This window comes from Sceloporus undulatus, chromosome 2, assembly GCF_019175285.1.
Source record: "Sceloporus undulatus isolate JIND9_A2432 ecotype Alabama chromosome 2, SceUnd_v1.1, whole genome shotgun sequence".
Classification (NCBI taxonomy): Eukaryota; Metazoa; Chordata; class Lepidosauria; order Squamata; family Phrynosomatidae; genus Sceloporus; species Sceloporus undulatus.
Window position 1 is genome coordinate 198351220 of NC_056523.1, and position 14307 is coordinate 198365526.

General features: G+C 37.3%; 1 protein-coding gene across 1 annotated transcript in view; it reads right to left on the bottom strand.

Annotated features, from left to right (window-relative positions):
• Positions 1 to 14307, bottom strand: part of POLQ (DNA polymerase theta) — a 55607-nt gene that overhangs the window by 23599 nt on the left and 17701 nt on the right. Inside the window, 6 exon segments of the mRNA XM_042454837.1 lie at positions 379 to 2807; positions 5161 to 5404; positions 6537 to 6661; positions 8825 to 9018; positions 12652 to 12791; positions 13125 to 13323. Of these exon segments, the coding sequence (XP_042310771.1) occupies positions 379 to 2807; positions 5161 to 5404; positions 6537 to 6661; positions 8825 to 9018; positions 12652 to 12791; positions 13125 to 13323 (3331 nt within the window).

A 14307-nucleotide genomic window follows, 5' to 3' on the forward strand; every position in this document is an offset into this window, starting at 1 on the left:
GCTTGTGCTAAAGAAACAAAGGCCTGCCAATGAGATTGCTGGTATGGAACAGACCAGGTAGAAAAAAATAATTACACAAATTGAACAAAATATTGTCCATTTGACATCTTACTCAACATTCTGAATAGATTTTACTGGAAGAAAGTATTATACTAAAATCTCTCTCACACACATTTTCTATTCATCACCATATTATATACAGAAAAATACAAACTCCGAATGTGTTTCTTTCCAAAATTCTGACTAATCAGTAACTTATACTTCTTTAAACAGCTGCCACTACTTGCTACATTAACACAAATCCTAAGAACAAATATAGGATATTCTTCTCCCATGCCTGTTCATGTAATTTAGACAACAGAGGAGGAACACACTTACCTGCTTTAAACTTGGCACCAATACCTGATCTGTGGGATTGGGACCCACTGGTTCTTTCACAAGCTACCGAGATAGCAAATCTTTTCTTTGTTTTCCATTCTTTAATGAAAGTTTGGAAGAGAGTCTTATTATTTGCCACATCAATTATAGTGAAGTTGTCAGCACTGCATGACGGTGGCAGAACTTTATCTTGAGATAACTGCAGTGAAAAATCTTCAGCTACAATTGAGTTATCCTCCTCAGGTAAAATCTCAATGTGTTCTCCAACTTCAGTTTTTTGCTGCAAGATTTCTGCCTGCAGGTGTGACTCAAGTGTAGCATTCTGTATAAGCTGAAGACATGGACCTTTCTTCATAGGATTCAAATGTCTTCCTTGTATCACAAAGGACTGCTCCAAACATGCTAAAGCAGGCTTATTGAGGTTCACTGGAGAAGGAGGCCTCCTGTTCTCAACTGTCAAAAAGCCAGATGCTCCATTTCTGTTGATTACCAAAGACGAACAAGTCTTAGCCTCATCATCTATCTCTGTAGGTATGTGGTTACTCTCAAAAGCCTTGCAAAAGGATAATTCACATTTACCGTGGCAAGGGGCAGAGATTGTACCTAAATCATTATTCATGGACAACATTACTTTTGTAGGATTTTTTTTACCCATTTCTGGTTCACCTCCTGATGGACTTGGCCATCCATCTAAAAGTTCTTTCATTCCTGGGCTTAAATCAAATAGAGTATCGCACTTGCCTGCTAGGTTACTATAATTTTGTACACCACCTTTTAATAGATTTCCCCCCGCACCATTTTCAATTGTATCAGTTCTGAAATTAACTATGCCATTTGAATTTTTCAGTTTGCTAATATTTGTAAGGAAAGGAGGCACAGCCATTGTGTCTAACCTTTCTACAACGTGGAAAACATCATTATCCAACACTACAGAATTTTCCTTGTTACATCCTGCTGACCTTCTCTGGTTTATAGTGGCATTTAATACATCCTCATCTGACAACATGTCCTGTTCACCTAAGAAATCATATTCTGAAGTACATTTGAAAGGAGAAGGAATAACCTGCTGTGATGGAAAAGCCTCCATGGCAACAGCTTCACCAGTGTGAACAGCCTGAGGGACATTAATGTCACTAAAGCTTTCATCAAACAGCAAACTATCACTGTTATTCAGATTTTGTTCATTAACATCCAAAGAATCCTTCTTTAGAACGGCCGATGCACTTTCTTTTACTAGATCTGGAGTTTGATACTGTTGTAAAAAACTATCTAACTGGGAGTCCAGGACATAAAAACTGTTTTTTTCAAGGCATCCTAATGTTTCTGGGGTTTTTTCAGCAGGCTTTATTTGGGATTTGTTAGACTCTATCCTATGCAATTCATTTGTGCTTCCTGCTATACTTTTTGTATTTATATGTGCTTTTCTGCACACTAGGTTGTCCTTAACATCTGAAATATAAGTTCCTGAAGTACTAGCAGAACTTGTACAAATAAAATCCTTCCCTGCTGGTTCTGAAATGCTGGCAGACCTTGTATAAATAAAATCTGTCCCTGTTGGTTTTGCTACCAACTCTCTCTCTCTGATCCTTTGTTCATTAGGAATTTCACCACCCATCTGCTGTTGCAATATCTTATCTGTTTGCGTATCCAGCTGGAAACTTTCTTCAAATTCTGGGCAGTGACAGTTTTCAATATGTTCAAAATACTTCACAGCATTATCAGCATGATTATGTGCTTCACTTATGTTTGCAGCTTGTGACATCCCATTTGATTTTGCAATGCTACTTTGATCTCTACTTTGTTTCAAGTTAACTTCAACTTTTCTCTTAAATTTAGTCCCTATGTGAGCCCTTTTAGAAGTAGAGTTCAGTTCAGGCTTTGTCGTCTGTTCAGTGCTTGTCTTGGCTTCTGTGTCATCCAACTTTTGTTTCACAGAGGCATCATTTATATTTTTGCTATCTCTGTCCAGATTAAGTCGTTTACTTGCACTAGAATAAATATCAGCATTTCCTGTTTTTGTTTTATTCCCATCTCCCAGAGTCTTCTCTTGATCTTTGGGACTAACATCTAAAAGTCTCTTTTTTTGTTGTTTTACACATGATTCAGGTTGAGAATTAACACAGTTGCCAGATGAAGTTATTCTGTGGCTTGTTCTTAATACTGGTTTGTGATTCAATCCGTGGATTTCTTCTTCAAGGGCACCTTCTATTATGGATGATATGTCAGATGCATCTGATAAAAGAGAGGTATTGGGCTTCCACTGCACTCCCCAAACAGCCAAATCCTGCTTCAAGAGAGTTTTGGCTTCCTCCACAACCAGTTGAGCTGCTTCACTCTCGGTTAAGCCCTTCAGTCCAGGCATCCAGATACAGCGGGTACTAAGCCGTTCCTGAGCAGCTTCTTCATCTTCATCCACTGCCTTACGAGCACTAAAACAAGGTACACAAATCAAAATTAACCAGTAATTATGCTTAAGGTTTTTTTTTCAAATTGAGAAAGTGATAGCCTGTCATTTCTGCTGTCAACTAACACAGAAGGTGCACAACATGAACAGTTTAACAATAGTTTTTGTAGTATCATTAGTAGTAGTACTACAGTGGGCCCTTGTTATCCGCTGAGGTTTGGTTCCAGGACCCCATGTGAATAACAAAATCCATGGATGCTCAAGCCCCATTAAATAAAATGGCACAACAAAGTGGTGACCCTTATATAAAATGGCAAAATCAAGGTTTGCTATTTGGAATTTACACTTTTTAAAAATCATTTTAAGCTGTGGATGCTTGAATCCATGGATACAAAAATCCATGGATAAGGAGAGCCAACTGCAGTATTGTTTATATATATAGTATCATCCATGTACATGGCACTTTACAGTTACAAAATAAAACATTTGTAACTATTCAGTAATATAAAGTGCTATAATACAATATTAAAATACAACGAGAAAAAAACTGTGAAAACATTCACAGACATAATGCAAGAAAACAAAACAGGCTGTGCTAATAACTGAACATAGTAAAGACAGAAAACGTTAATCTGAAATTCCAAAAGTTTTAGAAAACAAAAAAGTTTTCAATTTGGATTTAAAAACAGAGAGGGAAGGAGCAGCCCACAAGTTTGCAGGGAGGTGATTCCAGGAATAAGGGGCAGTAAGAGAAAAAGGAGAAGCCGAGCCAAGGAGGAAGAAATCCTTGGCTGGGTGAGGAGTCCAGTATTCCCAGAGCGTAGATTTCTAACAAGATGGGTAAGAGGAGATGAGAGCTGCAAGATACGGAGGAACTAGGTTATGCAGGGACTTGAAAGTCAGAACAAGCAGCTTATACTGAATCCTACAGGGAACAGGTAGCCAATGAAGGGATGACAAGAGTGGAGTAATATGATCAAAATGACACGCCAAAAAGATAATCTTATTAGCAGAATGAAGAATGGAAATCAAAAGACTAAGATAAGATTATGGAAGACCAGTCAATAGAAGACTGCAATAACTGAGGCAGGAAATAACTAAAGCATGGACTAAAGTCTTGGAGGAGGGAGAGAGGAAAGGTCTAATTTAAGTGAAGCTACAAAGGAAAAGTTACATGACTTTGCTACAATCTCAATATGAGGAACAAAGGACAAAGAAGAGTCAAAGACAAAGCAAAGACTCTGCACATCCTTGATCAGATAGATGGGAACATTACTGACAGTGATGGAAAATGTATAATGTAAAGAAGGTTTTGGGGAGAAAATGAGTAGTTTGGTCTTTGCCATATTAAATTTAAGGTGGCAATAAAGCATTGCTGCTGAGATACTGGAAAGACATACTGTGATGAGATGTTCACTATCCGAAGAAAGTTCAGGAGTGGACAGATACAGTTGAGTATCATCAACATAAAGGTGATATTGAAACCCATACGAACAGTTACGATTACCTAAAGATAGTAGCATGCAACTGGCAAGGAGGGGGAAGAAGGAGGAGAGAACTAGAGCAGGAGTGACAGCCTAAATTGGTTCAGAATTTGTTTTAGTCTGGGAGGAAACTAGGTCATAAGAAGGCTGCACAACCACAAAAGAGAAAGAATGGGAGGAATGGACTGAAGCACAGAACAAAAACCTTCTTTCCCAGTAGGAGTTCTCCTTAAGAGAAATAGAAAAGTCTGAGAAAACATAGATAACTGCCCACAGAAGAGGTTACTCTTTAACAATTTTGTATCCGGAGATGAAACACATCTTTATTTAAAAACAAAAACAAAACAAAAACCCCACTAGCTTTCAAACATTTTTCAGCAGCAGTTCCAGAGGGGCTAAAATACATAAAAAGGAAAGAAAGGAATAAAATAATTAGTAAGAAAAAAAGTGCAACAGCTGTCTAAAATAACTAAATGAAAATCATCCTGTCACCAAAGAGCGACAACATCAGTTCCAGATGAACCTCCCAGATAAAATTATATGACATAATTTTTGAGCAAGATGACAATTTATGTAGTCACCTTATTTCAGGTGAGAGAGCAAGCAGAAGACTGCTTTAGAATATCTTAGGCACACTGTAGATCAATATACCACTGCATTAGTGTGGCTATTCATAGCTCAGCACCATGGAATTTTAAAATGTTCAGATTGCAGTTTAAATTTTAACTAGATAAATCATAGGGAATGTTCTATGAAAATAAGATTCAGTATTGTCAACTGTTATATCTAAGCATTATTAGAATATTCGGAAAGTTCGTTTCTTTTTATCAAACACAAACTCAACAACACTGTTTCAGAAATCTGACTTTCAGCCATACTGGTATGGGTGCCAACCTTCTGAACGGTGCTGCATTCCTGATGGCATTTTCCACCTCAGTGACTTTCCCATTAGCCACATCAGCTACTGTGTTGAAACCAGCATCATAAAGTGCTCTGGCACACTGTGCATTTAGCAGAGATATACGGATAAGATCACAGAGCTCTCTCTGAATTCCAAAAGTCAGGCGACTCTGAAACTGAGAGAGCAGTTGTTCCATATTGTGCCACCCCAGGCGGTTACAGAAAATAGTAATCATCCCTGGAAAAGAGAACAATGATTATATATTTCTATCCAAAAAGCTGAAATATCACAAAGCCACATTTTGAAAAATCATTAAACAAAGGATGCAAGCACTTTCTTCATACTACTTTGTTACACACAGATACAGTGGCCTTTGGTATCTGCTGGGGCTTGCTCCCTGGACACTAAAATCTGTGGATGTGCAAGTCCCATTAAACACAATGGCATGGTAAAATGGTGTTCCTTATGTAAAATGGCAAAATCCGGTTTTGCTTTTTTGGAATTTGTTACTTCTTAAAATATTTTCAAGTTGTGGATGGTTGAATCTGTGGACACACCATCCATGGATACACAGGGCCACGTAAGTGTGTGTGTCCATGTGTGTAAACTCTATTATATCAGGAGCCCACTCTGTATGTTGTGTAAAACAAAGTAGTGTGAGGACACTGCCTGGATCCCTTATTTTAATCCTATGTGCGCTCTCTCTCTCTCTCTCTCTTTCTCTCTAGTTGTTGTTCTTGTGTGCTTTACTCGTTTTCTGACTTATGGTGACCCTTATGGAGTTTTTTGGCAAGTTTTCATCAGAGGGGATTTCCATTGCCATCCTCTGAGGCAGAGAGAGTGTGACTTGCCCCAGGTCGCCCAGTGGGTATCTAGCCCTCCAGAATCATAGTCAAACCACTAGACCACAAGACCGTTGGCTCTCATATATATTATTAGTTGATACTACATATAAATTGGAACAATATGCAACCCCAATAGTGCAGTGGTGAAGCTTTATGTACATTTTAAAAGTCAAGTCTTGTTTTCACAGAACTTACTCTTATTATTTGTTTTACTAGTATTCCTATAATTTCTTTAGATTCTTTTGTCACCCTTACCTTTGGAAATTAAACACTGGTTCCCTTTTAAAATGTGCTGGTGCAGTACATTATATTTGCTAGTTTTAGAAACAGTAATCACGTGAAAATGCCAATCTTGCTTGTTAGAGAAAAAAGATATGCCTAAAATAATTTGCAGGTTATCATTCAATAGATTAAATTGGCAAAAACATAATGATTAATTTAGAAACGTATCAACTGATCTGGAGCCCTAATTGCTGTACAGTATTGACTAATAGCATTTAAATCATATATCAGTAGTTTCTCACCTGCATAAGTAGCAGCAGACTGTTGTAAAGATTGAAGCTGTCCACGATTACAACTATATTTTGTAGCAACATCCTTTAAAGGAACCTCACTTATTAAATCCAAGAGAGCCAGACTTGTAAAAAACCTGTATAAATACAAATTAATATAAGGTGAACATAAGGTTGCCAAGGTGATGTAGAAAAGGGAATTTCAGCAAGTGTTCGTTGTTATTCGGTTTCATGACAAGCAACACTTACTGATATTCCCTTTTGTACAACACCATTAACAGGGCAGGAGCCCTGTCTTTTATTTCACCTGACAACCCCAGATGAAGGGACAAAAAATTCTGTGGGCTGCAAAAGAAATAGAACTTTTTATTGCACTAAGAACACTATCAGACAGTAACTCTCTACAAGCACATGCAGCAAATCAAAGGAAATAGGGGGGAAAGTAGGAACAGAGTTAGCTGTGATAAGAGCAGAACTAGGGGCACTTGACCCAGCTATGAGATGTCTAATACTGTAAGAGCAAATGATGAAAGCAATAAGATTTTTTAACTGTTAACAGTAAAAATGAAACTGAACAAAATTTTTGTTAATGCGATGATACTACCCAAGAGTCAGCATTTAGGCCAGCAACATTGTTATATCAGGACCAGGAAAAAATAATTTACTGTATATAGAAATATCAGACAGAGATGCACCTCTCCTATTTCTGATATCAATGCAGCCACCCCATAGAGGTAATCAGAAAGCACCAGGACAGCCAAAGTATAACTTTAAAAAGAAAAAAAAACTCATTAAACTAATTAACATGCAAAGGATGTGTTGTTATTGTGTTCTGATCCAATAAATAGTATACAGCCCTTAAAGAGCATACTAGAAAAATTTTGCCAAAATACAAGTTTGACAATAAATTACAAAAAAAATCTAAATTAATGTGTATAAATGTCCCTCAATAAACTGCACACTATAAAAGTTGAGTCAAAATTTGCCCTATGTTTTTTGGGTGTGTAAAATAGCTAAGTGTAATATTGGCAGAAACAAAACAAAACACAAACAAACCCTGAACAATTATTTAACTGTAATTATAAATAAATTCTCTTATTTATGAAACAAACAAGTAAAGAATGGTTGAATTTTAAAGATGTCATTGCTAGAAAGGCATATATTTCACCAAATTTTTTATTTTTGTTTCAGACTATCACCTTTAAAGCCCTACATGGCTTGGGTCCAATTTATTTGCTCCTTCAGCCAATAAAGACCAGGTTGACCGCGGTTACCCAGAGGGCCTTCTCGTCGGCCGCTCCTATGTGGAATGGTGTCGGAAGAGATCCGGAATATTACCGACCTTGACAGCTTTAAAAGGGCTGTCAAAAGGGATCTCTTCTGACAGGTCTTCCCTGAACAACCCACCCAGTCTCCCATAGATACAGACCATGAAAGAGAACACCCAAACTGCCCATCCCCTTGCCTCTAACTGGATTGATTATTTACTATTGTAATTCTTTTCTTAATTTTTGGATTGTTTAATGATATTTTATTATAGTATGGATGGGGGGAGGGAATTAATGAGATGCAGTTAAAATCTTGTGGGAGAGGCAGCATATAAATAAATAAATTATTATTATTATTATTATTATTATTATTATTATTATTATTATTATTAAACTGTACCAGTGGTGTACTATCTCCCTTGGGCAGAAAGCCATGATGGAACAAAGAAGCTGACAAAATTCATCAAGCTGACCCTTTCCTTTTGTTTCAGTGAGAAACAATGACACTGCAAGGAATAACCTTCAGGATATCATAAGGGATTACAAGGCTCTGGGTAGGAAGCTGAAGGACATGGAACCACAGGTTCTCATTTTATCTATCCTACAAGTAGAAAGGCACAGCCCAGGAAGGGAAAGAATAATTGTGTAAGTGAACAATTGGCTCCACAAATTGTACTGCTGGGAACGATTTGGCTTCTTGTTCTGTAGTGTCATGAAGATGAACCTCTGGCAAGGGATGGATTGCACTTCACAGCAAGTGGTAGGAACATTTTCCAAAGAGTTTGAAAAATCTGATCAGGAGGGCTTTAAATAAATGTATAATAATATAAATAAATTTATAAATGGTACTCTTCCTTCATTTTGTACTGACAAACAAGTCTTATAAAAATATTCTATGCAGATACATGTTATTAAACATGATCCCATTACTTGGATATCACTCAGAGTTGAGGAATCAGGTCATGCAGGCAGAGCTGGCTATCTGACAGTCCATTATCACATAGCTTACACTTTTACCTGGTCACTCATTACCTTTTGTGGATGGCCATTTGCCTGTGCTGTTTCTCAGTTTTAGCAATAACTTTGCCTTTCACAGAGCAGGCTAAAAAGCTTTCTTCAATCCCAACCAACTCTGCTACTCTCCTCATTGAGGAAGGCAACTTCTCCCATAAGCAAAAGAATCGATACCAATCTATTTTAGCCCAATCATCATAAAGAGGAGTAACCTAAAGAAACATGAACAAAGAAACACAAAAATTATTTCTGCACGTTGTTTAAAATATACAGTAGTTCTTTTCTCAACACAAGCTTTTCCAGGCCAAGTACCCCAAAGATTGGCTTTCCTTCTGTTTACATAAAATTGATGTCTACTAGCACAAGTCCTAATGAAGAGCAGAATATCCAGTGGTTGCAATGGATGACAACTACACCACTTTTTTGCACAACAGTGGTGCTATCAGAATAAATGCATTAAAACATACAAACATATAACAGAGGCTGGATGGCTATCTGTTGGGGATGCTTTGATTTGGATTTCCGGCATGGCAGGGGGTTGGACTGGATGGACTTTGCGGTCTCTTCCAACTCTATGATTCTATGATTCTGTGATAAAAACAATAACAAGTCCTTAACAACCAAATATCTTTAAGACATAAGCTTTTGTAGACTTCACTAGAGAAGAGTTCTGAGCACAAAGAATTACCATAATTGCACATATACAGAATGAATAGTGCAAAAGTAAAACTGGTCTTATTCAGTTTTGTACCATTATTTTGTAATCATCCTGTACATATACTATACAGGGGACTGCATGCAAGTGAAGTCAGAGAGAAATTAAAATGAACAAACTACTAACAGCAAAAATTACATTATTAATGTTATCCATCTGCAAATCAGTTACTGCTGATAACAATATCCTGGGAGTAGGTAAGAGAATTAATCAATGCATACTCCATTGCTTTGTTGTTGTTGTGTGCCTTCAAGTCGTTTCCAACTTATAGCAACCCTAAGGCAAAGCTATCATGGGTTTTTCTTGACTTGTTTCTGCAAAAGGGGTTTGCCATTGCCATCCTCTGGGGCTGAGAGGGTGTTACTTGCTTAAGGTCAACCAATGGGTTTTATGGCTGAGCCAAGATTCGAACTCTCCTCTCCAGAGTCGTAGTCCAACACTCAATGCCACGCGGGCTCCCACTGCTTAGGGATGTGAAAAATACAACAAGGCGACAGCTATCATAGTTTAGCTAACAAACTCACAAAAATGGTTTATGCAAACACAATAACTTGCAAAGAGAAAAATATCCTCTGCATTTTTGTTCTTACATACAAGAACAAGACAAATGAGAATTTTTCTAGAATCAAATAACCTTAGAGTTGGAAGGGGCTACAAGGTCCCTCTAGTTCAACCCCGCCATGCAGGAAGACACTAGTAAAATACTCCTGAAAGATGCATTTCCAACCACTGTATAAAGACCTTGAAAAATGGAGATCTGCAAACAGTGGTTGGATATGCATCTTGGAGCCCAGGTGGCGCAATGGTTAAATGCCTGTACTGCAGCCACTTACTCACAAACCACAAGATTGTGAATTCAGTACCAGCCAGGGGATCCAGGTCGACTCAGCCTGGCATCCTTCTGTAGGTCACTAAAATGAGTACTCAGTTTGTTGGGGGCATTTAGCTTACATTTTGTAAATCACTTAGTACATTGGTAAGAGGTGTAAAAATGTACTTGCTATTGCTAAAAATGGAGAGTCCGCCACCCTCCAAGGCTGTCAGGATCATAGGTCTTGCCATGATTGCTGGCTAGATATTACGCAAATGATTCACTTGTAATACTGGATGATGGGTTATGCTATACAAAAGGTGATGCTATATGAAAAGAATGTTCGCTTTTCTTGAAGCTGGCTAATGAGCAGATGTGAGGGATAGAAGAATGTGCTTAGAACTGCTAAGGTCAATTTGATGGGAACACAGTATGGAGGGGAAAGGAAGGCTAGCTCTGGGAATGGAAATATTTTGGTTTAAAGATGAATGGGTGGCGAACTCTGCAAAAAGCTTTGAATTGCTAATTGCTTTTTATATATCCTGCAACCAAAAGTACCTCAGTCCTGACAATAGTGCCATGCTGTTTACACCTTGTTTCTAGAATAAGCTTTTGGTTTTATTGAACCTTGTGTCTATGACCTGACATGAACCAGTATAGTACATGACAAAAGAACCATCCACTTCTCTCAGTAGAGTGGCAAAAGGCAGGAGCTTAGCCCATCCCAGAGAACCTAAAAGAAAACACCACCACCCCCCTCTCTGCTTTCTCTGCCACAGTGCTGCTTCTGGGCTTTTTGAATTTCTAGGTGGGAAAATGGTGGTGGTGGTAGCAAATCTTTAGTGTTTCCCCTCAAATGTGCTTGAGAATACATTCATCCCTCCACATTTGCTAGTGTTACGGGCAGAGAGCCCCCAAGAATGTGGAAAAACCTCAAATAACAAAAAACCACTATGTTTATTTACCTGAGAAAACATCTCTTTAGGAATCTCTAGGTTCTCCAGTGCAATTCTGTGTCAACATCTGCCAGACACTGACCATAGAAGGAGTTACAAATGCTACATGGAGGAGCTACAAATGCCTAGTGGAGTGTTCTCTCTAGGAATTTCTAGGTCTTTCAGTGCGACATTTGGTTAAAGTTGATCATAAAGTTGAGCTGGAGGACCTAGATATTCTTAGAGAGAACATATTAGTAAAATCCACAAATAATCAAATCCACAAAAGTCAAAGCCGCAAATGTGGAGGGATGAGTGTAACTGGATTTCAAAGGATCCGAATAAGATATTTGTGTATGTTTGTCAGCTTTGCTGGCTTAAACCTTCGGCAAAGTTAACACATTAAAATAAAATCTACTTTGCCTTTACATCCTTTTTTACTTGTGTGCTTTTTCGTAGTCTTGCCTGTGCCTCATCCATCCAGTCTTTAGGGTGAACACAAACAGTTATGCCTGATGAACTGTGTAAGTTCTTTGACATAGTTTACCTTTGTTACATGCCCCCAGGTTTTAACCGCAACATCCACAACTCATATCAAAATCCATAATTTTGGGCCCAAAAACTGCCTTCAATTTACACATGAGGTTGACTTATATATGAGTATATACAGTAATCCAATCAGACACTTTATCTAATACATTGTAATCCAATACATTGCAATGACTATTTAAATATCTCTCTCTCTCTCTCTCTCTCTGTGTGTGTGTGTGTGTGTGTTTGGCATAATAGTATTTAGGTGTAAAATAAAAATAATAGCTAGATAGCTAGACAGAGAGACAGAACAAATGCTCTATGTAAAAGCATAGCCCAAGGAATGTTGATGCCTAAGACAAAAAAATGCAAAAAATAATCCTTCAGATGCACTTGTAATAGAGAAAATGTCTTGCACAATCCTTATTGCAACAAAGAGGAGTTCCGAAATAGCAGTATCATGTCCAAGCATAGTTCTTATGAATTAACTTCCCAGTCATCTTTGCCACCATGATAAAAATCAGGAGTTTGGAAAAGTTACTACAGTACTTTGGGATACAATCCCAGAATCCCCTAACCAATATATCCAAGAAAGGCCTCTCTGAGACTATTTGTAGAAAAAATATCCACAAGCACCAGGGCAGAATTTCACTCAGCATTTAGTTTCTCTGTACATGTAGCATTCGAACATAATTGAGGATAAACTATAACTAACTTTAGCTAAGGCTGTACACCATCTGGGCTGGCTACAGGAGTAAATACTTAACTTCCAGACTGGAGTAAATTGAAAGAACCACTGATGTCAGGAAGGAGTTGTCTTGTTAAGCTTCAGACTTTATAACAAAAAACTTACCAAATAGAGACTGTGCAGATCATTCTCTAGGACAAAGCTCTTCATCGCTCTCTGAAGATCAGCAAAAATTTCTAGTGCTGCTGTGGGTGAAAATGAGGAGAACAGAGTAGCACGGCCAAGCTGTGTTGCAGAATAAATTTCTGTCAAGAGAAACATATTTGTCATATTTAAATGTTTCACTGTTCATTTGATTAAAATATTAATTTGTGTTTTTCTGCAACAGACTAATATAGCAACCCTTTGAATACCAAGTTTTTCTAAATTTTCATAATAGAAAACTATGACAGTAGGATGAACAACAAACTGAAGGCTGAAGTGAGTCCAATGAAATGTGTTGTCATACACATGGCTTCTCAAGAGACAAACACAGCAATGTAATATGAATCAGGAACTTAATTCGCCACAAATATGCTTAATCTCCATATTTGCAGTAAAAACAAGAGCATGTGATTCAAATGCAAATCAGCATTTACCTTTGCCGACATCAGAGACTGAAATAAAGATGAATTCATTGTCAAGTAGCCACTTCACACAAGCATCGATAGACCCAAGACAAGTTCCCTCTTGCTCTCTCTCAGTATCCTGGAAATCTTTCAAAGTAGCTCCAAGAAGTGTACAGGAAGCATAATGCTTGATGTCATCTGGAGAGTTAGCTACACCATTTACTATGATCTGTTAGAATAAGAATTTAAAATAATAATCATACTTGTAAAATGATACTGCAGTCAATTTGAAGTGGGACTCTTTTGGGACAGGGATGACAGACACAGTGCCCTTCTAAAAATTATTGATGCACCAATAATATTTGTGAATAATGCAGCTGCTGTGACATTCACTCATACGCTCATACTTTTACACCCATGGAGTAACGGCTCCCCAATATTTATTTTTCCAGAATAGTGAATAACAGATAACTTATCTTAGAACAGTTACAGAATTTGCTGGATCTTTGCTTTAGAAACAGGATATATAAGATAACATGGTTTATCAACTATTAGCAACGATAATTAAATGTAAATTTCAATTTCAGAAGTAGCATACTAGTGAATATCAGCGGGGGACAGTTGTTTCACATTGTCACATATGTCTAAGGTAGGTTGGAAGAAAACACACCCCAAAAAACCAAAACCTCTAGGCTTTTTGGTTTAACTGGAGGTTTTTTTGGATTAAACTAGGTTTTTGCCTTAATGTTTAAATGAAAAAAACTGAATCCTGCTTATTATATTAATACTGTGAAACATTATTTTATGCACTACCAAGCTTGATCAACCATGCTTTAATGCTTTCTAATATTAACAATCCAAAGTTTAGACTTTGATATGATTTATATCTCAATAAAACACCAATTTTACTGCTTATTATTCCTATTAAACCCGAGTATATGTAGACTATATATAATAAAACATACAAAGTATTCTCAGAGATAGATGAAAACAGGAATGTTAACATTAAGCATTAGTCCTACTTACTACTTATAATTAAATCTGAACAAATAGTAATACACAAATGCAAAAGCATTTTCAGAGAAACACACACAAAAAAAGAAGTTAATCATTAGCACTGGTATTAAACACTTTGAATAAAAATACTAGTTTAGACGCCTTTCCAATATTATGATCACTAAAATAATAATTGTTCTTTATAAAGTGCTTTTTT